The 23,020-nt window shown below is 31.7% G+C and overlaps 3 protein-coding genes and 1 long non-coding RNA gene across 6 annotated transcripts; 2 read left to right on the top strand and 2 right to left on the bottom strand.

Moving 5' to 3' along the window:
- The first annotated feature begins 2,205 nt into the window (after positions 1 to 2,205).
- Positions 2,206 to 3,512, top strand: LOC110641609 (uncharacterized). Its single transcript, XM_021793397.2, has 2 exons — positions 2,206 to 2,873; positions 3,112 to 3,512. Exons 1-2 carry the CDS (start codon positions 2,439 to 2,441, stop codon positions 3,382 to 3,384), a joined length of 708 nt encoding a protein of 235 aa, XP_021649089.2. The 5' UTR covers positions 2,206 to 2,438; the 3' UTR covers positions 3,385 to 3,512.
- On the bottom strand, positions 2,626 to 6,636 carry LOC110641610 (uncharacterized). Its single transcript, XR_002492321.2, has 3 exons — positions 6,476 to 6,636; positions 4,098 to 4,272; positions 2,626 to 3,410 (listed from the first exon to the last, which is right to left on the bottom strand). It is a non-coding gene; the product is annotated as an uncharacterized LOC110641610 (long non-coding RNA).
- A 4,202-nt stretch (positions 6,637 to 10,838) lies between these two features.
- LOC110641582 (uncharacterized) lies at positions 10,839 to 15,790 on the top strand. Of its 3 annotated transcripts, XM_021793365.2 has the most exons (6): positions 10,839 to 11,373; positions 12,705 to 12,966; positions 13,074 to 13,270; positions 13,976 to 14,163; positions 14,772 to 14,837; positions 15,431 to 15,790. In XM_021793365.2, exons 1-6 carry the CDS (start codon positions 11,270 to 11,272, stop codon positions 15,514 to 15,516), a joined length of 903 nt encoding a protein of 300 aa, XP_021649057.1. In that variant the 5' UTR covers positions 10,839 to 11,269; the 3' UTR covers positions 15,517 to 15,790. The 3 variants fall into 3 exon arrangements, with proteins under 3 accessions (XP_021649057.1, XP_021649056.1, XP_021649058.1); XM_021793364.2 differs by lacking the exon at positions 15,431 to 15,790 and having other exon boundaries at positions 10,840 to 11,373; positions 14,772 to 15,340; XM_021793366.2 differs by lacking the exons at positions 10,839 to 11,373; positions 15,431 to 15,790 and adding an exon at positions 11,410 to 12,626 and having other exon boundaries at positions 14,772 to 15,340.
- A 140-nt stretch (positions 15,791 to 15,930) lies between these two features.
- LOC110641584 (dehydration-responsive element-binding protein 1A) lies at positions 15,931 to 17,097 on the bottom strand. Its single transcript, XM_021793367.2, has one exon. It carries the CDS (start codon positions 17,000 to 17,002, stop codon positions 16,307 to 16,309), a length of 696 nt encoding a protein of 231 aa, XP_021649059.2. The 5' UTR covers positions 17,003 to 17,097; the 3' UTR covers positions 15,931 to 16,306.
- Positions 17,098 to 23,020: the final 5,923 nt, after the last annotated feature.

Genomic DNA, 23,020 nt, shown 5'->3' with positions numbered 1-23,020 from the left:
TTATTTTTATCTCTCAAACGTTTTAATAAAGATTTCACAATATAAATAATTAAAATCTATCTATATTATAATATAGATATAAATATATATAATTGATATATATTAATAAATTATAAGTTATCTCGTAATAATGATTATTTATTATAATATTAATTAAACAACTATTAAATAATTTATACTTATATATAATAAAAAAATGTTATGTGGCAATACTATAAAAATAGAATGTTACATATTAGTCACGTGACAATAATGTAAAAGCGAATGTCACGTGTTATATAGGAATTATCGTGCTAACGCACATAACTATTAATAATTTTAATTTATATGTTTTTTTTTTAATTTTAATATATAAAAATAATATAATGATTTAAATTTTTTATTAATTATTTCAAATTTTATTTTTATTATTTTTATCTCTTAAATTTTTCAATAAAAATTTCATAATAAAAATAATCAAAATTTATTTATATAAAATATAATTATGAATATATATAATTAATATATATTAATATATTATAAATTACGTTATAATAATTGTTACTTATTGTAGCATTAGTATGGTAATTATTAAAAAATATATAGAGTTACATGTAATAGAGAATATCATTTGACAATACTAATAACTTCCTACTTTATATATATATTTTACCTGTACATTGCACAAGGCTAATAAAACTTTTAAGATATAAATATTTTTAATTTATATATTTTACTTTTAATACATGAAAATAAAATAATATTTTTAATTTATTGTTAATCACTCTTTATTTTATTTTTATTATTTTTTTAAAAAAAATTATAATTAAAAAAATATTAATATAGTAAAAATATTGATTAAAGATATAAAATAATATAACGTTAATTAAATCATATAATTGTATTCATCACTTTAAAATATCAAAATTATTTTATATTTTCTTAATATATTTAAAAAATATAATATATTTAAATATTATATTATATTTATTTAATAAAATTAATATTATTCTAAAAAATAATATTAATAATCTAAAATGTATAAAAGTAGCGAAGGAAAAAAAAATTATATGCATGTACTATACAAATTATATATATTTTAAGAATTTACCTAATAATAATGGTTACTTATTATAACATTAAAAAAATAATTTGTAACTTATACTCACATAATTAAGAAATTAATAATTTAATAATAGTTTAAATTAATTAATTAATTAAAAAATTAATGGTATTAATACAAATTTTTCGTTTATTATATATATATATATATATTAAAAACATATTAAAATAAAATAATATTAAAGTAAATTTAAATTTATTAATATATAAAATGAAAAGAGCAAAACTTTTAAGTTTTTGTAATATAATTTTAACTTATTATTTTAAGATATATAATTCTAAATTTTTTACAATAAAATGAAATATTAAAACATTAAATAAAAAATTTATAGAAATGTAATAATAAATAATTTTTTTAATATTTAAACATGAAATTTGAGATAACAATAGTAATAATAAAAATAATTAAAAAAATAAATAAAAAAAAGAATTAAATACTTAGCACAATAGGCAATAATTATTATAATTATAAATACTAATCTTTACACGTTAAGAGTCATGTGTAACACTAACAACTTGTTTGGAAGGAAATTTTTTGAGATAAGAAATGAGTTTTTAAAGTAATATGCAGAGGAGATGAACGTTTTTTAAAGAAAGTAAGATTTTAGAGGTTTCAAAACTTTCAAATCCTTCACTTTTTCAAATCACAAAATTGACAATTTAGGAAAATTTTGCTACCTTACCTTTCATCATTTTACCTTACCTTATTTTACAAAACCTTCCCTTGCTCCATCTAAATACATTGTAACAGTAAATCTATTCACACCACAACACTAAGAAAAATTATGTTTACTTTTTATATATATAGATAAATTTATGAAAAAGTAATAATAAATAAATTTTTTAATCATTTAATCATAAAAATTGAGATGACAATAGCAATAATAAAGACAATTAAAAAAAGAAAATTAAATAAACAAAAAAAATTAAATACTTAACATAATAAATAATAATTATTATAATTATAATTATAAATAACAATCTTTATATGTTAAGTTTCGCGTGCCGGAAACACCAAAGTAATAACAAATTTTACTATGGAAATAGCCTTACCCTAAAAATTGAAAACTTATAGAATCACTTATTATTTCTTCTAGCGCAGGTGCGTCCAGTCCACAACATATGCCACAGTAGTAAAATTTCCTAAAATATAAAGATAAGGTCCAAATTCAGAACACATAACAGCCTCTTATTTTCATGTGCCTGATTTCACGAAAACTGCAACTTGCGGTGAGCTTTTGGTTACTCCACTCATCTAATACCACAAGTCTAGTGCCAAAGCTCAATTCCTCTTCATCCACATCTGGATAGAACTTAAAATCATAACTTTTTAGAAAATGGGTTGCAGGATACACACTTCAAACCCCCTAATTCTGTGCAAATTTTCCACGAGAATACCAGCTCTTAGAATTAAAACCGTTGCATTATCTTCTAGTCCAAATCAACGAGACACCATTTCCACCACCACACTCCCAAAAACTGATACTTACACCGTTAATTTCAAAACTTTGGGAGCTTGCAAGCTTGGCATCTCAAGATATCCCGACTTTGAATATGATGCTCAAGGAGGAACAGGAACTGGGACCGCTACCAGGACCAAAAAGGGTGACTTGAATGATGAGATTTCAGTTTCCTTTGACCTGAAAACTCTGTATATTCCACCACTGACAAGTGCAACTACTAGGTTTTTAGGATTGCGATTGCCACCAGGTTTGAAGATTGATGTGGTCCCTGAACTCTTTCAAGGAAGCATCGAACGAGATTCTGGTAAGGTAGATTATGCTACTCTGCTTCATTCTTAAGGCATCATCTTTGAGGAAGTTATATAAAGATGAGCACCTTCCACGATACCACATGAATCATTCTAATCTGCTCAATTAAAAAATAAATCCTTCTGAAAAACAGCTTCAAACTGCAAGAATTTTCCGTTACTGCTACTCACTAGTCCACTAATTTTGATTCCAGAAATCCACCATTAAATGCCAATTTTTGCTGTCCATGCTTTTATAGGTTGATCTTGAGTTCATGGCCAAGTTCTGGTTTTCTGTTGGGAATATCTACAGAGCTCCTCCTCTTCTTGTGAAAACAGTATTGACATCAGAAGAATCAAATGGAGTGATACGCAGCGGACAAGGAGAAAGGTTGGATAGAGAAGGGAAATGCAGATTGGTTGGGGTAGCAACTATCCAACCAATTGATGATGTTTTCATGAACACCTTCCTTGGTCTTCCTACTGAATGCCTTGCGAACCTCAAAGCTGAAATTTCTTTTCCTAATTCCTGATGATGTAAGAAATCTGGTCCTCAATACTGCAAAAAGCATAAAGCCATTTATACAGAAAAGCATACAAGAATAATATGTTCTAGAGCATCTCAGCAGCATCAATAACATATGGTTACAATTTCGATTCACATGCTCATCTTAGATTAAAAATAAAATGGAAAAAATAAATATCTACTATAAATAAAAGGCATTTACAGAAATTCATCTCTTGTTATAAATCAACATTAAACAGAAAACATAGATAGATGTAACTAAACAATTCAGAAAAGAAAAACCAGTTGGCTAGAAACTGGTAATCTGTGCAGCTATTGCAATTATTACTATCAAAAAATTGGTTTTGTCCTACAAAATTTTGGTTTCATATATATATATATAGGTGTGAATGTTATGACCAGTAATTAAGCCAAAAAGAAAAGAAAAAAACAAAGAAAACCTTGCTTGGTTTCAGCTCAGCACATCTCCTTTTTGACTTAAAAAGACAATTTTCCACTTGTGAAATGCCACTCATTAGTGTCTCAGCACAGAGAAAGAAAAATTCAAATTTGCAAAACTATTCTTGCGGTGCTGTATGAACCAATAAGCAATATCAAGTTCAATTAGAAAAGCACCAACTTAGCATTTTTGTATTCAACTTGACATTATATAGCAATTTCAATGTCACTCAAATGCCAATCTCTGAGAGTCAACCAATGATGCATATTGACCCTTCTTACCCAACAACTCAAATCCCCAATTCTGTGATTCTCCCACCTGAACAAAGTATAATCTCATGGGCATTCTGAACTGTGCTTAATCTATGAGAGCAATAACCAATATAAATCTCTTCATCAAATGGTTAAGAGCATCCTGGACCAGGCATTCACTAACTGCATCCAAAGCACTAGCGACCTGCAGTAAAAAATAACTAAATAAATGTTATGCAGGCTTGAAACATGATAACAACTGAAATTCTAACAACTGATGCCTCAACATATACAGCTTTCTGTGAAGCACAAGGTAGTACAAATCACACATATGCACAGAGAAACAAACAAGGACCTACGTCATCAAGAATCAGGATTGAAGCATTTTTTAGCAGAGCTCTTGCAATAGCAATTCTCTGGAATGAAGGTCAGAAAATAAAATTCAATCAATTATCTTTCAAATCCCTGTCCCCTCCTCCTTCCCCTCCTCCTCTCTCTTTCTCTTTCTCTCTCTGTCTCACACACTTAAAGATACAGAAACACAAACCAATCACCCATGTCTCTCAATCTCTCTGAAAAGTTGTTGCATACCTGCCTCTGTCCTCCACTCAGTAAGCCTCCACACTCATCAACTAGGAGTGTCATAACCCTTTGAGCAAATGGCAATGAAAGAAGTTAGGAAATTCCGAGGACTTATATATCAGGCAATTGAAGTAATTCCCTCAGCACATGCACTATACATTTCAGATAGGTGTAGACATAGCATCCAAAGCCTTGTTACTAGACCCAACTCCATGTTTGCCTGAACCAAACTATTTCAAGCCACAAGCAAAGCAACCAGAACTAAACCTAATCATTTACAAAGTCAATCCAATACTCCACTGTCAATCAGATTCAGTTGTGCTTTTATTTTCAATGCTATGTTTCCAAAAATGTCCCAGCAGACTTATGATTAACATATACAACCAACATAAGTGTATTGAAGTTGGTTATTCAATTAGGACATCTAAGTTATCCACAATTGACAATCGCTTGTTGCCCATTGTCTCAACCAAGTGCCAGGTTAATATCAAACAGGCCATTCTAATGAAATTCCAACGTAAGTTCAGTTGCTAGGTATCCAAGCATTCAACCTCTTGGTTTAGAACTAAAGCTATCTGTGTCTCAGTAGCAATTGATGGTCAGCTTGCTAATCATATTAACTAGGAAGTTCTTTGCATAAATGTGTTTAAGTGGACATTCAAAAGTATGGAGATCTAGATACATACTTGATTCACTATGGAGACAACTTGAGCCTATTCAGTCTATTCAAATGCCCGGACATCCTCTCTTACAACAATCACCTTACCCCTAGTCAGCTGTAGTAAAAAGATTTGCTTGTGATTTCCAACTATTTCTTGATGGTAACAACAACAATAGCACTAACAATAACAACTTGAAATTCAAAATTGAAAATTAAGAATTTGAAACGAAAATAAATCTCATATAAGTGTGCTGAACTATAGTACTCTTGCCTGCACTACTTACTCAGGCAGTCACAGCACCATATTTTAGTTTCAAATTAAGACCATTTAAGATTTCCACATCAGGTCTCAAAGGATAAGAGATTGATCTATTGAAGGAAAAGATATTCAGGCATCAGTTCACATAAAAGATTGATCTATTGCTATTTTTGGATGCAATTATTTGAAATAAGAGATTTGGATTTGATTTCAATTTAAATTGTTTGAATGAAAGTAACTCATCATTTTACTTATATTTAAGAATGCAGTTGAGAAGAATGTGGTTGAGAACTCATTTGAAGTGGATTTTAATTGACACCTTTTCATGGGATATTTCAAATCCACAACTAAATTCCTGGCTCTAATCAATTAAACAACATCTATGTATTATCAAATTCAAATTTCAGATTTCAGATATCTCCATTCAAACAAATGGTACATGAATTTAGAGAAACTGTTAGAAATTTGGATTGATTCTTTGTTCTTCATGTCCCAAAACCACAATGCCAAGAAAACTTAAGTAGGGGAACACAATGTTCAGACACAGAGAGAGAATCTTATGAAGCACAAAGTTGTCTCAACTTATATTAAGATTTGCACAATTAATTTGGAATGAATATTATGTTTTGTTTGATTAAAGACAATTAACTCATACTGTAAGATAGGATTTATCAATATGATTTACTAACTAAAATCATATGATGGTAAAGTGTAGTAAAATTTGCATCGATGCATGTTTAGGTTAAATAAAACAAGATTAATAATACCTTCAAGACAAACATTACCGGACCAAGCATAGGTGCTAATCAAGAATATTACACGATTATCTGCTGATTAGCATGATAATTGACACTGAAGGGGAAAAAACAAGAGAGTAAAACACCAGTCTCAACTCTCAAATCGTACCTGAAAATGAGGCATTGAAAGGGTGTAAGTAATGCAACCAACGAGAGTTAGAACCAAAACCCTAGGCCTCTGTTAATACTTAAGCAAAAGCCTCTGTTAATACATAGATTTTCTCGCTGTAGAGCATAGGACAATGGACACCTGGGAAATACTAATGTATTTTTTTTTTTTAAGAGGCGATTGCCTTCTTCCATTTAATTTATTACGCAACTGTGTTTTAATTTAATTATGTTCTTTTTTTTCTCAAAGATAAATATGTACACAAAAAATTTAGAGATAAAATATATTCTTTAATAAAATTATGATAATTTTATCAAAATATTTTTTCTTAACGGTAGATATACATGTGATATAGGGACATGACACACTCTTGATAAAATTTTTATCAAAACATGCTAATATATATAAATTACACACACGGATGCACTACTACCGATGTGAGAACGTGAAGCTCCAATTACGTTCTTTCACATAGTGTATATCATTAAACTCAACTCAACTAAGTTTTTATCTCAATAATTTTGAGTCGGCTATATGGATTCTCTTTCTCCATTCTAAACGATCTTGGGTTAAATTCTCATAAATGTGTAATATTTATAGGTCATATTGTACTGCTCTCCTCCAAGTCAGTTTAGGTCTACCCTTTCTTTTCTTTCTGTCCTCTAACCTAATGTGCTCTATTTGTCTAACTGAAGTATCTGTATGTCTACGCTTCACATGACCAAACCACCTCAATCTCCTTCTCTCAACTTATCCTCAATTAGCACCACTCCTATCTTTTCTCTAATACTCTCATTACGGATTTTATCTAGTCTAGTATGATCACTCATCCACTTTAACATTCTCATATCTGCAACTCTTATCTTAGACACATAAGACTCTTTCAGTGCCCAATACTCACTACCATATAATATGGCCGGTCGTATAGCTGTACGGTAAAATTTTCCTTTCGACTTATTGGGAATCTTGCTATCACATAAAACTTCCATGGCACTTCTCCACTTTAACCATCCGGCTTTAATCCTATGACTAACATTCTCCTCACATCTCCCATCTACTTGAAGGATTGAGTCGAGATATTTAAAGTGATTACTTTAGGGCAGTATCACTCCATCCAAACTAACTCATTTCCTATCACCAATTCGGCTTTTACTGAACTTGCAATGTATATATTCTATCTTCGTTCTACTTAACTTCAAACCCTTTGACTCTAGAATACTTGTCCATAGCTCTAGCTTTCTATTGACTCATTCTCGCGTCTCATCTATTAGAACTATATCTTCTGCAAACATCATGCATCAAGGATACTTTCTTGTATATGTTTCGTCAATTCATCTAAAACTAATGTAAAAATGTAAGGCCTTACAGCTGAACCTTGGTATAATCCAATTGAGATAGGAAAATCTCTTGTGTCCCCTCCCACTGTACGCACAATAGTAGTTGCTCCTTCATACATATCTTTTAACATTTGTATGTACCTAATCGATGCCCTCTTTTGTTCTAACACTCTCCATAAGACATCTCTTGGAATACTATCATAAGTCTTCTCCAAATCGATAAAAACCATGTGTAGATCTTTCTTCATATCTCTATATTTCTCCATCAAGCTTCTAATGAGAAAGATCGCTTCCGTAGTTGAATGACCGGGCATGAAGCCAAATTGATTGGGAGAGATAGAAGTGTCATGACGTAGTCGATGTTCCACAACTCTCTCCCACAACTTCATAGTATAGCTCATAAGTTTAATTCCTCTATAGTTTGAGCAACTTTGTATGTCTCCCTTATTTTTAAAAATAGGTATTAAAATACTCATCCTCCATTCATCAGGCATTTTCTTTGAGTTTAGAATCTTATTAAATAATTTAATTGATCATGCCACTTCCATATCTCTCAAACACTTCCACACTTCAGTTGGTATTTTATTGGGTCTACAGGCTTTACCTACTTTCATTCTCTTAAGTGCTTCATTTACTTCTAAAGATCTAATCCTTCTAGTATAATTCACATTCTTTTTTATTGCTCTGTAGTCTATATTCACGCTATTGCCACTTTGACTATTGTTAAAGAGATCATCAAAATAATTTCTCCATGTTTCTTTAATATCCTCATATTTCATTAATACTTTTCCTTCTTTATCCTTAATGCACCTAACTTGATTGAGATCTTGACATCTTTTTTCTCTCCTCCTTGCTAATCTATAAATATCTTTTTTCCCTTCTTTAGTTATAAGTTTCTCATATAAATTTTCAAAGGCCTGCGCTCTTGCTTGACTAACTGCCTTTTTTGCCTCTTTCTTTGCTATCTTATATTGTTCATATGCCTAATTATTATTATTCTTAGGTAATTTCTTATACCATTCCCTCTTTCTCTTCACTGTCTTTTGTACTTCCTCATTCCACCACCATCTCTCTTTTGAGGGTGGTCCATGTCTTTTAGGCTCTCTAAGTACTTTTTTAGCTATTTCTTTAATCTTTGATGCCATCTCTATCAATATATCATTGGCCTCCACATCTAGCTTCCATGTTTCGGACTCAAGAAACTCATTTTTAAACTTCACTTGCTTTACTCCTTTGAACTCCCACCACTTTATTCGAGCTACACTATTTCTTCTAACCTTACTTGGATTATTCATAAACTTGACATCAAAGACCACTAACCGATATTGACTTGTTAAAGCTTTTCCTGGAATGACCTTGCAATCCTTGCATAGAGCTCTATTTGTCTTTTGGTTAAGAGGAAGTCAATTTGGCGTATATGTTGCCCACTTTTAAAAGTCACTAAATGTGACATTTTTTTTATAAAGTAGATATTTGCTAGTATTAAGTCGTATGTCATAGCAAAATCCAGGATACTGTTTCCCTCTTCATTTCGGCTGCGAAAAAAAAAAACCTTTATGAACATTCTCATAACCTTACCTATCACTTCTTACATGTCCATTCAAATCTCCACCTATGAAAACATTCTCTTCATTCGGTATGCTATGCATTAGATCATCCATATCTTTCCAAAACCTTTGTTTGCTCTCACTATTTAGTCCTATTTGTGGGGCATAAGCACTAACTACATTTATTGTTTCTCCTTCTAGTACTAGTTTTACTAGTATTATTCTATCTCCTACTCTTTTCACACCTATTACAGCATCTTTCAATGTCCTGTCTATGATTATGCCCACTCCGTTCTTGTTCCTTTCCTTTCGGGTAAACCACAGTTTATACCTTAAATTACCCACTTTCTTACTTTTCTCTCCTACCCATTTAGTCTCCTGAATGCAGGCAATATTTACCCTTCTCATTTCCAAGGTATCCACAAGCTCTATTAATTTTCCTGTAAGTAATCAAACATTTCAAATACCAACAATGATTCTCCTCCTATCCTGTTCCTTCCTAATTAATCTCCTCTATGATATCTTCCGCTATTTGTTCTACTATTTATCATATAGACTAACTTCTTTACCCATACCCATCCATGATGTGGGAACCCTTGTTCATTCAACACCATACCCCTGCGCCGACATAGTGCGCCGCTTTTGTTGAATGCCCTACACCTTTACATATTTCTCACTACACTCGAGCTCCGATGTAGCGCGTTATAAGTAAAAGACGCCCCAACGTTTATATCATTTGATGTGAGAACTTTTTTACCCACACTCGTCCATAATGTGGGAACCCTTGCTCATTTAACACAACACCCGGGTGTCGGCACAACGCATCGCTTTTGTTGAATTACACCTTACACTCTTGCATATTTCTCATTACACCTGGGCTCCAATGTAGCGCGTTGTAAGTAGAGAACGCCCCAACACTTATATCATTTGAATCCATATAATGAGGTGTGACGAAATTTTTACGCTGATTCTTTTATCCGGGCTTGGGACCGGCTAAATACAAACTACTTAGGTAGAGTTACATAGTGTATATCATTGTTCTAATATAATATGGTAGTGTTATTATACAATTTATAAATAATTGTTTAATTATTTTTATCATAATCTTTATAATGTAAAAATAAATTAATTTTTATAATTTTATTGTGTTATAAAATAATTTTTATAAAAAATTGTATATTAAAATTTATTTTAATGATATAGTTGTAAAATATATTAAATTATAAATTTTAATTTTATATAAGTCACTTTCATTTACTTACATAACATTTTTTTCTTGGTTGATATGCGCATTCAAAATATTAAATTTTAGCCTTTTTTTTCCGAAATAAAGTTTTAGTGATTTTATATTCACATAAATGTGAATTTTTTAAAAAATCATGAAAATAAATTTCAGATTTAACATTTATCCAACTGAAACAGTGTATGCTCTGAGTATACTACAAAATTTACTTGATTTTCCATATTTAAGTCGTAATATTCTAATGTACAAAAGTATTTTAGTAAAACAATCTTAGAAAACACAGCTACGTGTCTCCTCGTGAATCACCACAAAAATCAACTGTCACGCTATTCTGGAGGTCTGTGCCCCATCAGTCTTCGATATCCCTAGCTCGTTTCTTCACTGAGTCACGCGCTCATCTCTTTTGTCCCCTGTTCTCTCTTGCTCCATGTGCCGAGTCCAAGTATAGGTCGACTCGGTACCAACTCATCTTCTCCTCGTATTCGATTCGAACTCGAATTCAAACTCGCACTCGCACGCGCAGATACGCTCTTCCTAGTGCTCTGTTATTGTTTTTAAGATTCCATTGAACCCTATCAATCACATCCTGGCTCGAAGCTCCGTCGCTAGCCGTTGATTTCATAGAAATCTTAAGAACCCTTTTGTATTGGCTTTTTGCTATTTTTCAATGAATCGGATGGCTTGGTATCATTGGATTGTGCTTTCTTTTTCGCTCGTCTGTTTAGTGCGTGCGCTTGACGCAAGTGCTGGTGATGCTGATCCGATTTATAAGTAAGCTAACGCTTTTTTTCTTACTTCATCTGTGGTTTCCCTTTTTCATGTTTTTGTTTTTCCCTCTTTTTTCGTGATTTTTTTTTTTGGTTCTATATTTGATGTATTTGAATCTGTAATTTGAGCTTAATATGATGTTTGGAATGTAAATTAAGTTTTAGAAGGTCACTACTGTTTTGATTGACGAGTTGAACGTTGTGTTCCTGCATTTTCCGGTGTAATTGAAATGGAATTATAAGTTCTTAAATTACCTAAAAAAATAGATGTGGAAGAAAATGCCTGCTAAATTAGCTGTATTTTTTAAGTTTGTGTATAGATTGGTGGATTAGAAAGAATCACTAGTTTGATATGTGCTTAAAGTTATTCAACAGTGAGAATTGATTGCGAATTGGAATTATTTAATATGAATATAGTTTGGGTGGGAACATGGAGTTTGAATAAACAGTCTATGAATTGGCAAATTTTTAGTTCCATATTTAGTCATTTTCAGTTGACTTGGTTGTGGCTTCTTTAGTCATGTAGTTTCCATTAATATTTGTGGTTTTTGTCTTGTTTTTACTTTTTTTACGGATTCGGCATGAGTGGAAGGTCGTCTAAATGTGAGGCAAGCCGAAGGATATGAGTGATAGAAATCATGATGATATATGTATTGTCAGCTGATGAAAGCATTTTCAATTTCAAGCAAGTTCATCAAATTTCTAGCAGCAACAACCCCTTTTTACTCTCATTTTCACTTCAAGTGTAGTCATTTAATTTTGGGAAGACTAAATCTTTTATCCTTTGAAGTAATTTTCAAAGCAGACAACATGTTTACAAATATAAATATCTCACATTTACTACAATTCAAAAGATTTCATTGCAATGATCTTCTGTAGACGAGGGTTAAATTTTGGTTTTTGTGGTAACAGCAACACAGACATATGCTTATTGTTCAGCTATGTGGAAATATCATTTCTTTGCTTATCTTTCCATGATCCATGGCTTAAGTACTGTGGGGAAGAAATCGTGTTTTTCACTTAGCAGACTTTTCTGGGTAGTTTCACTTTATAGAAACCCTTACTTCTGGTGCATTGACTTTGAATGGCCGTACAACCACGAGATTAGTTTAATGTGGTTGGAATTCAAGGCTTGAAGCTTTGCTTGTGGATTGACGAATCAACTGTTTGTAGGGCCCCTTTTGGAAGTAATGATGAAATAACCACTTAGCAAGTGTGTGTTAGACAATTGACTAATTAAGGAGATGTTTGTTATTGGTATATTGTTCTGATCCTAGCTGTTTGACTTTGTCACCTGTTACTATTTCTATCATTTTAATGTTACTCATTTATCAGGGCATGTGTGGAGCAATGTGAGAAAACTGGATGTGTGGGCAGGAAATGCTTCCAACATTGTAAATTCTCATCCGATGGAAAACCTATTGATGGACCATGGTATCTTCAAGAGCCACTATATCTGCAATGGAAACAGTGGGACTGTCGCAGTGATTGTCGATATCATTGCATGATTTCCAGGGAGGAAGAAAGACAGAAACTTGGTGATAAGCCTGTCAAGTATCATGGGAAATGGGCATTTCAACGTGTTAATGGAATCCAGGTTTTTTTTTTATATAATATTTGAAGTCATTACTTTATCAATGTACCACAGAACTTAATTGAATGCATTACCCAGCTATTTCAAGTAAATGTGTTTGTGCTTCTCAGGAACCTATTTCTGTTGCTCTCTCTGCTCTAAATCTCGCCATTCAGTTTCATGGTTGGGTATCCTTTTTCATCCTTATTTACTACACGCTGCCGTTGAGGCCAAATAAGAAGACTTATTATGAATTTACTGGCTTGTGGCATATCTATGGGGTCTTATCAATGAACTCCTGGTTCTGGAGTGCTGTTTTCCACAGTCGGTAAGCAGTAGTGGTAGTAGATAATAGTATTGAAATGGCTAAATTTTCTTACCAACATCATGACAAAATAATGGCTTTTCAGTATTTATTATATTCCTGAATTTTCAAGAATTTGGTTTAAGTGGTATAATCCTTACACGCCTTACAACCCATTTTGGTGTTTTCTATTTGGATAGAAAACATTACAGTGGAGAGAGGCGGGAGAAATGAATGTTGGCTCTCTTATTCATGATATTCAACATTATGATGGACAGTAAGTTAGGAGAAATGAATGTTGACCCTGCTTGGCTGTTCATGATAGTTGACATTGATTCTGACTTTAATATGAAGTGTCATTCTTTTGGAGAGGAACAAATCTTTATTTAAACTTGCAAAACTAGTATATAAATGCACATAATATATACTTGCATGATATGTGCACTTATAGTTGCACATACATTTACCGTATATCTATAGACATAGTTGCCATTATCCAATTATGGTCTTAAAACAGGGTTCTGAGGGGGAAAATATGGGGACTTTCATACACTTTTTATCATTTTTACGTTAAGTTACTGCTCTGAGGACTTCAACTGGCAGTTCTACGATTGGAAGTCCAAAACTTGTACCACTGCAGTAAGCAATGGCCTCTGCATATATGCTTTCATATATTTTTCATCTTTTGCTCATGTCTGCTATTTCATTTTCTAAGTTAATTAATTGCAGAGATGTTGAGTTGACAGAGAAGCTATATTATTCCTCTGCTGTGGCTTTACTTGGGTTTACCCTAATTTTAGCAATATTGCGAGCTTTCAACGTGAGAGATGAGGCTGCAAGGGTCATGGTTGCGGCTCCTTTGATTGCATTTCTTACAACACATATCATGTATCTGAACTTCTATAATCTTGATTATGGTAATTCTTTCTCTAGTAATTTTCATGTTGCGTGATGCATCAGAATTAATCACCACCGAAAACTAATAATATCACAACTTCCATTGGTTACAGGTTGCATCATTAGAATGCTACTTCATAAAAATGTGTGTGCAATTAAAATCCGTCTTTTATTTCAGCTATTTTGAACTGCCCTGCTAATTTTCTTGCTATTCTGTCTTTGTACATGTTTGATTGTGGACTCAGTTTGTCTTTTATGCACATCATAACCAATTATAATTTCTGTCCCTCGCTTAACCAAATATAATCTATAACTTGAAAATGCCCATTTTCTGAAATTGCTCTAATTGAGATATCTAATCTAGGGGACCTATAATCCATTCAATATTGTGGTTGGTGATTGGCTTGAGTTTGCTCATGGACAAGTTGAAATTTCTGCAAAATGGTCAAATACTATAAAGCATGTGCTAGTCTACTCTATCCTCCACTCTCTTTCCCCCTCGAGAACTAAAAATTTAATTAGAATATAAAGTAAAATATTGAGAGAAGATGTTGGAAATTTATAGTTGTGACTGGATATTGTGTACCCCTCTTGTGAAATAGTTGTACATTGGTCGATTCTTTTGCAGGCCTGAACATGAAAGTATGTGGAGCCATGGGTGTAGCTCAGCTGCTCATTTGGACAATTTGGGCAGGTATGACTCGTCATCCATCCCGGTGGAAGCTGTGGGTGGTGGTTGTGGGTGGAGGTCTCGCTGTGCTCTTGGAAATATTTGACTTCCCACCATATCAGGGATTTGTTGATGCACATGCTCTTTGGCATGCTAGTACCATCCCACTTGCCTACCTTTGGTGGTGCTTTGTCAGGGATGATGCGGAGTTTAGAACATCAAGTCTCCTAAAGAAAACCAAGTAGCATTTCCTCTACCTAGTTCTTGAAGTAGACTATCGATTGTGTCAAGCACATTGCAGGCTCAACTATGAGTCGAACAACTGAAAAAGCGTTCTTTTTCCTGTGCATGCTTTTTCCCAGATGATTACCATGGATTGGCTGGTCCTTTCACTTTGTGTTTCATTTGGTGGTGCTCTATTATTTCCACTGAAAATGTGGTGTACATTCTGTAATGAAACTCAAATTTTGAGATCGCTGTTTTTGTATTCCGTATAAAGTTACTAGGGCTGAAGAATTTGATTTGTATGGTGTGTCTGTTGTATGGTTATTAATCATATGGATTGAACACAGCTGCATCCGTTAATCATATGATAATATGACTGCTTGTGGTTGTAGGCCACCATCATATATCCAATTGTCTGGCAAGCGGGGAGGGTGCAAAATTCGGATGCTCCAAACTGAAGGCCTTGGCTTTAAAATGAGCTTTAAGGAAATTGGGCCAAGCTTCCAAAGCAGTCAGAAATAAGGGTTCGATCCAACTGTCTTGTTTGGATGGGCGATCCAATGTCACAAAATGATTTAGCTTAGCAGCCGGAGAAACCGCATCGCACCTGGCGTACCCTTTAAGTGCATTTGGTATAGGATTAATAAAAACGCAACTATGACTATTATAACTTTCAACTATTTATTAATATTGTTTTGATGTGTAAAGACATTAGATTTATTTTTAATTTAATTAATATTTATTTTTTTTAAGAGTTAAATATTAATATATACTCAGCAAATTTAAAATTTAAAATTTCAGCAATAATACTTCACCCTCAATCTTTTAACTAACGCATTCTCCCATGTATATTTGATGAAATTCGAAGTTAATCCGAACCAAGACGAGAATATGCATAAATATTTGTAAGTATATACTCAGATTTATCCAAACTTGCATACTATAAACATCCACATCAATACAGGGATCATATGATGCCCTCAGCCCTCATGACTAGACGCTAAAAACTGACTTCCCATACAACATCTCTTTCAATCCCACGCGCACAAGCTCGCCCTTTTGTGTTCGTTCCAATTCAACCTCTCCATCTTCTAACCGTACTTGTAAAAAATATAAGTACGGATATTATTATTGTTATTTTGGGGGGTTTATGAAGAAGCTAGCATTGGAGATACTCAAACTTAGAATTCCATTCTAAGTTGGAGATGCACTTAATACCAAGCTATGCCTGCTATCTTATATATACCACCTAATATTTTCTTAATAAATTATATAGAAAAACTCCATAGTGACACATCAGCTGCATCCATTTCTCCGTCTTCTCCTCCGCTCCCTGCAACGCACTGAGGTGGAGGAAGTAGCATCCCTTCTGCCATAGATGCCAGTAGTCCCGGCATTGCAAAAACCGCCTCTTCGTCCATATAAAACACATCCTCCGGCGCTGACTCTGTCGTCCACTTATTTTCCTGTTTTAATTCTCCAGAAAACCCTTCTGTCCCCTCCGGCTGGAAAGCCATCGCCGCCTCTGCTGCTGCCTTCCTAATGTCCTTTGCTTCTCTGGACGCAGGTACAGGAAGCCGCCATGACGAGTCCGCAAAATTCAAGCAGGCAGACCGTCCTCTGAGAGCCAGCGCCGCCACGTCGTGGGCCCTAGCAGCCATTTCCTCCGTGGGGAAAGTCCCCAACCATATTCTTGATTTCTTGTTGGGTTCTCTAATTTCACAAACCCACTTCCCGGAGTTCCTCCGACGGACCCCACGATAAATAGGATGGCGTGTCTCCCGGAACTTCTTTCTGCCTGCCCGCTTCTTGGGATAGCTGGAAGCTAACAAGACTTCCTCATCGGAAAGGTTCGCACGAAGAGCACTGCAGGTATCAGACAATGTAGAAGATTCTGGGTAGTGAAGTGAGCAGGAATGAGTGGCAAAAGGAAGTGAGTCAGAATATTGAGGGAAAACATCCATAGTAGAGAGGGAAACGGTTGGTTTAAGCTAGAAGCGTGAGTACTGAGTGTGAATTGCAAAAGTAAGGATGAGCTGATTTTATACGATAGAATGATATAATTTATTACTTATAAAAGGGAGATCATAGTTCGTATTTTCTGAAGAAACGTGAACACGGAGTATGATAAGGAGCCAGCCTGGTTATTTTCAGGATTGGAGAAGGACTACTGCCAGCTGTAGCTTGTTTTCCAGAATCTCTCTTGTAAGAGTGGCACGTGTTGCTTTGACCTTTTCATTTTTTATTACTTCCTTGCCGCTTGAATCTCTAGGCTTTAGCTGTCCCGTGTCTGTCAAGTCCCATTCCACATTTTCAGTTTTTTTTTTTCTTTTCCGTTTCTATCACTGATGGGTTTTATTGACAAAAAAAAAAAAAAAATCACGGATGGGTTTGAATTACTCGCCGATTTCTATTTCGCCATTTTTTGTTCTGTTTTACGAAAAACTTACAAGGATAAAAAGGAACGGAAAATTTTATTTATTTGTTTATTTAAATTTTAAAATTTAAATTTTGACTTTTTATATAATAAAACGAGCATTTTAATATTAAATTATTAGCTCAATAACTTATTTTTATTCATTTTAATAATAAAAAATATACTTGATATATAATTTTTAAATTTAAATTTTCCTTTGCATGCACATTTGTAAAAGTTATATCTAATTTCCATATGTTGAGCGATTGTATTAAGATGATAATTCTAATTAACATTTATTTTAATGTTACAATGAATCAACATCTAATTTGTATAATGAATCAATACGTTATTTATTTCTAATTTTTTAAGCATGGATTTATTTCCCATTATTTTTATATTTTCTTTTTATAATTATACTAAAATCTTAAAATTGAGGATAAATTATTTTATTTTAGTTATTATACTTTAATTTATTTTAATAAAATCACTTACTTTTTTTCACTAACAGTCACTCATATTAGAATTTAATAAAACTTATGGTAAAATTTCTATATGGTAAATCTTACATTACTATAAATCATAAAAAAATTATATTGTCAGTTTCGATTAAGATTTTTTTTATTTTTTGAGAAATTTAAAAATATAAATTAATAAATATAATAAACAGTATCGGAATAAAATTTATTTCTTTTATTTTTTATTCTGATTTAGTAAATAGATAAATTTTTTATAATTTAATTAAAGTCATATGTTTAACATATTTTATAGGACTTTCATGAGAAATTTTATTAGATTTTGATCTGAGTGATTGTTTTTAGGGAAAAAAAATAAGTGATTTTATTAAAATAAATTAAAATATAATAATTAAAAAAAATAATTAAAAAAAATCGGATGATTGCTGAAAAAAAATTATTCTAAAATTCATCCTATCTTTCATTAAGAAAACAATATTGTTTAATTTTTAGGTAAAATGACAATGAATTTATGAATTACAACTAAAAAATATTTAGTGATGAATCCAAAAATTTCTCCCATAAAATACCTGACAAAAAAATTAATATAAATTAAATGCCAAAATAAAATCATAAATTTATAGGTAATTGAAATGTTAGATAAATAGTAAAATCATCGGCGAGTTAACATATGCAACGAAAGAAGAGAGCTTCCTTCGAGGAACGAAGCGAGAAGCTTAGGCGGCGCATAGAATCAGGCACCTTTTGGGGGTGACGTCACACGCCTCCCAAAACACGGTTGACAGTTAATCCAACTGCCTTGAGTGGCTCGCAGGGGCGGTGTCCGTGTCCTCCTCACACAGTCCTCACCAGGTTTAGCCGCGGAAACGCGTGGACCACGTGCGTTTTATGACCAAAGCCCAATCCCCTCTAGGACCCCACAATATCTTATTTTACTATATTATTAGATGGCCCAGGCTTCGCTTTCCGTGTCCCGCGTCAAAATCTAAATTCCAAATTCTAGTTGGAAGTAACTGAAGGAAGTTAGAAAGGAAACTGAGACTGTTAACATCATCCACAGCTTGAGTACCCTACGGATCGCTTAGAGAAAGAGACCTAATTCCGTGTTTGGGAGACCTTTTCTTCCGTGGTTAATTTTCCTTCATTTTCTTGTCATCCAAACTGTAGTGGGTGGGTATTAGTAAGTGTCAAAGTGGGCCACAAAGATGACCACCTGATTATGAGATTATGATTTTCCTTGTCAAAACTGTGTATAATTGGTCCTTGTAGCTAGGCTGGACAAGCCATGTTTGGTGTCCGAATAGGGACAGTTATTGGGTCATGGGTCCATAACCCAACTACTAGTTCTCGTACGTGGGGCAGGACTATCTTCATTCTTCAAGATTCAAATTCAATCTTGAACTTTCAAACACTAAATAATTACAAATTAAATACAGTTTCAGTTTTGGGAAAATATAAATAACAGGGATATCATGAAGGTTTCTTTTTTGTAATTGTGTCGAAATACTCGAGGTATATATAAGATTTTTTTTTTTGTTCCGCATGAATTAATGCTTGATATGACTTTTTTTTTTTTATTTTACCTGTGCGAGACAATTAATTCAATTAAAAAAAATCCAAATGAATGAGGCCCAAACATATATTTGCAGATGATGATATATATAGTTATGGAGTAGAGCTAGCATCGGGTAATTAGTAAATTGGGTAAAATTTGTCATTTCCGAATAAGAAATCAATGAAAGAGTCTAAAAAGAAGCCTTATCCTACCTAAATGAAAGAATCTGCAAAAGAAAAATAAAGATTGGTTGTAATTAGGGTTACACAAACAGCTAATTCTTTTATATGATAGTTGTATTTTTATAAATGGCAAGTCAATTAATACTTTTTTTTTATTAAAAAAACTTTTTTACCACAATTTTTTTTTTTTTATATATGACCCCGAAAAAATATTTTTCTTGATCTGCCACTATCTCGATTATGATATTTTTACCTACTACCTACTGCAGTTATGCAATTGCAAACTCACCCCTAATAGTAACAAAGTAGCAATATGCTCCCCTAAACAATCATAATACCAATACTTCAGTCACAAAAGGGTGCAAATTATTAAATTAATATATATATATATATATATATATAAAATAAGGAATTTAAACTAAATAGTAAGAAATTTTCATTAACAGATTTTAGCACATTTTAAGTTGTCATAGAAAAGATGAGAATAAGAGAAACTAAACGATTATAAAATTACCAACAAGTGCACCCTATTGGGTGCATTGGTAAAATTCGCTACACTCTTATAGGAGAATTTAAGTTAATTGTTAGAGAAAATGTTATTAAGAAGGACAATCACAAATTTAAAGAAATTAGCTTTTTATAAAACGAATACAGGGAATACATAGCCACAAAATGATGAAAAAAAAAATCAATAAAGAAAACAGGCATGATAGTCTTTTATGTGATTTCGAAGGTTGTAAGAAATGGAAGCTCAACTCAGGATTCAGTGGATGACTGTATAGAGGAGAGAGATAAAAGAGAGAGGTGACCACTCAGATTTTTGTATATGGTAAATTTATATCGTATTTGGATTGAAGGGAGAAAAACAATGAGTGGAAAATAAAAAAGATAATAATGATGGAGAAAAATATATTTTTATTCTTATGTTTGAATAGAAAAAAAAAATATAAAAGGAAAAGTTATTTTATAAATAGTAAAATTATAGTTTTACCCATAAATTAAGAAATATAAATTTATAAAATGTATGAATATATTTATAATTTTTTATATTTTCCTCTCCCTTTTTCTTTATTTTGAAAATAAAAGAAGAAATAAATTTAAAAAAAAAATTTCTCTCAAAAATTTTTTTTCCTCTTTATATTCTATCAATTCAAGCATAAAATAATAAAAAATAAAATTATTTTTCTCTTAAATTTTTTTCTTCTTTCTTTTTTTTTTTTTTTCTCTATTCAAACACAGTGTTAGGGGGATAGAAGATTGAGAGAATGAAAACGATGAGATGAGTGGGTCTGCCATCTGTCGGTGTGGGTAAGAGAGTAGAAAAGGGAGAACACCGCAAGAGGAGCATACTCAATTTAAAAAAAAAAAATTTAATTAAATTTGAAGTTAAATAAAAAAATTAATAAATTCTTTTTAAATTAAATTAAAATATTATTTTTTATTAAAATATTAAAATATAATAATTTTTATTTATCATGCCTTTCGTTTACTTTTTTAATTTTATTTTAATTGAAAATAATAAATAATTTTTAATTAAAAAATATTTTATTAAGTAATGACTTACTTAATTTTAATCAAAAAGTACATTAATTTATTTCTTTCAAATTTAATTTTAAACTCATTTACCACTCGATTGAAAATATATAGATTTATTTAATTTTTTTAATAAAAAAAGGATAGGGTAATCTAAACAACATAGAATTTTATTTATGTAAATTTAAATAAATAGATCAAATAATAAAATAAAAATATCATTATCCTCTGTTATACTTGTGTCTCTGGTTTAGAAGTTAAAATTTATAAAAATTAAATTCAATTAATACAAAATTTTAATTTTTTAATTAATAAAATATTTTAAAAATATAAGTAAATATAATTATATAATAATTTAATTAATTTTTTTATAAATAATTTATTCTGATGTAAACAGTAATATATTTTATCAAGAAACTTTTGTCGTATAGTAGCCGCATTCTGAGTAGTACTTAAAACCGAGTGGAAAGAATCTTTAAAAAAATCTGAGCCACTGTGGAGTTGGTGGCTGTGATCCTTCTTATGATCCGAAGGTCATCAATTGACCATATCGCATTTCATAATCTTGTTGGATCTTCTTTTTGGACAATCATTTAGCTTTATAAAAAATTGACCATTCTCCCTTCGCCAATTGTTTTTCCCCTTACAGCATAATTTGCAGTTAAACAACTTGTGAATCGGTTTCCTTTTTTTGTTCTTTTTAAGCGACTCCCCACTTGTCCACTTCATTTTTCTACTTCTACCAGCTCCTGCTGTTGCCTCCATATTTCAATGTATATCATTGAATCTGTAGTTTATGATTTAGATAATAAATTTTAAACAATCTTATAAATGTCATCTGCAAATTCATACTGCCATATTTCCTTCTCTCTCTCTCTCTCTCTCTATATATATATATATAACTTTAAATGAAATGAAATATTTTAATTACAAAAAGTTAAATATTTTCTTTTAAATTATTTTCTTAACATAATCTATATAAGAAAAATACATTTATTTTACCTTACTTTTCATTCTATTCTTAATTATTCAATTTCCATTCTATGTTTGGATATCTTGAAGGAGAAGAAGGAAAATAAGAGAGAGAAAATAATTTTTATTTCCTCTTTTTTATTTTTCTTTCTTATGTTTGGATAAGTAAAAAATAAAAGAGAAATGAAAGGAAAATAAACTTATTTTTTCTTGTTTGAGAAGAGAATGAGTGAAAAGAAAATTATTTAAATTATTATTTTACCTTTTTTTTTTTTATAAATTCTATGCAAAAAAGGGCAAATAAATCAAAAGGATAATTATATAATTTAATTAGTTAAAATGTCACTTTTTTATTTGATTCATTATTTTCTCTCCAAATTAAAGAGAAAATTTTTAGGAGAAAATATAGTTTATTTTCTTTCTCATTTTTATTTTCTTCTTTCTATCCAAACAAGAAAAAGTATCTAATCAATCTTATTTTTCTTTGATTATTTTCTTTCCTCTCCCATTTTTACCTATACAAACATGCTGTAAGAGTTTTTCGAAATCAATCCGCTTAATATTCGTCCATAACCAGCAGAGACCTCAAATAGCATCACCTATATTTTTGCGTGGAAATCCTAATTCTTCAGTTTATAGAAAATAATGCTGATTTGCTTAATCAACTCCTACAGACTGACAGCAAAATCTTGGGAGATTTATGAGAGTAGCAAAGTCAGATTTATCTTTGACCTGCAATTCCATACATGCATGAGACCCAAGAATGGTGACTTCAATCTGACCATTGTTCACATTGCAAATTGGCTGTAGCAACCACAGAAAACCAGTGTGGAATGAAGTTCTGGTAC

The sequence above is a fragment of the Hevea brasiliensis genome, chromosome 17, assembly GCF_030052815.1.
Source record: "Hevea brasiliensis isolate MT/VB/25A 57/8 chromosome 17, ASM3005281v1, whole genome shotgun sequence".
Lineage (NCBI taxonomy): Eukaryota > Viridiplantae > Streptophyta > Magnoliopsida > Malpighiales > Euphorbiaceae > Hevea > Hevea brasiliensis.
This window is presented reverse-complemented; position numbering and strand designations above follow the sequence as displayed.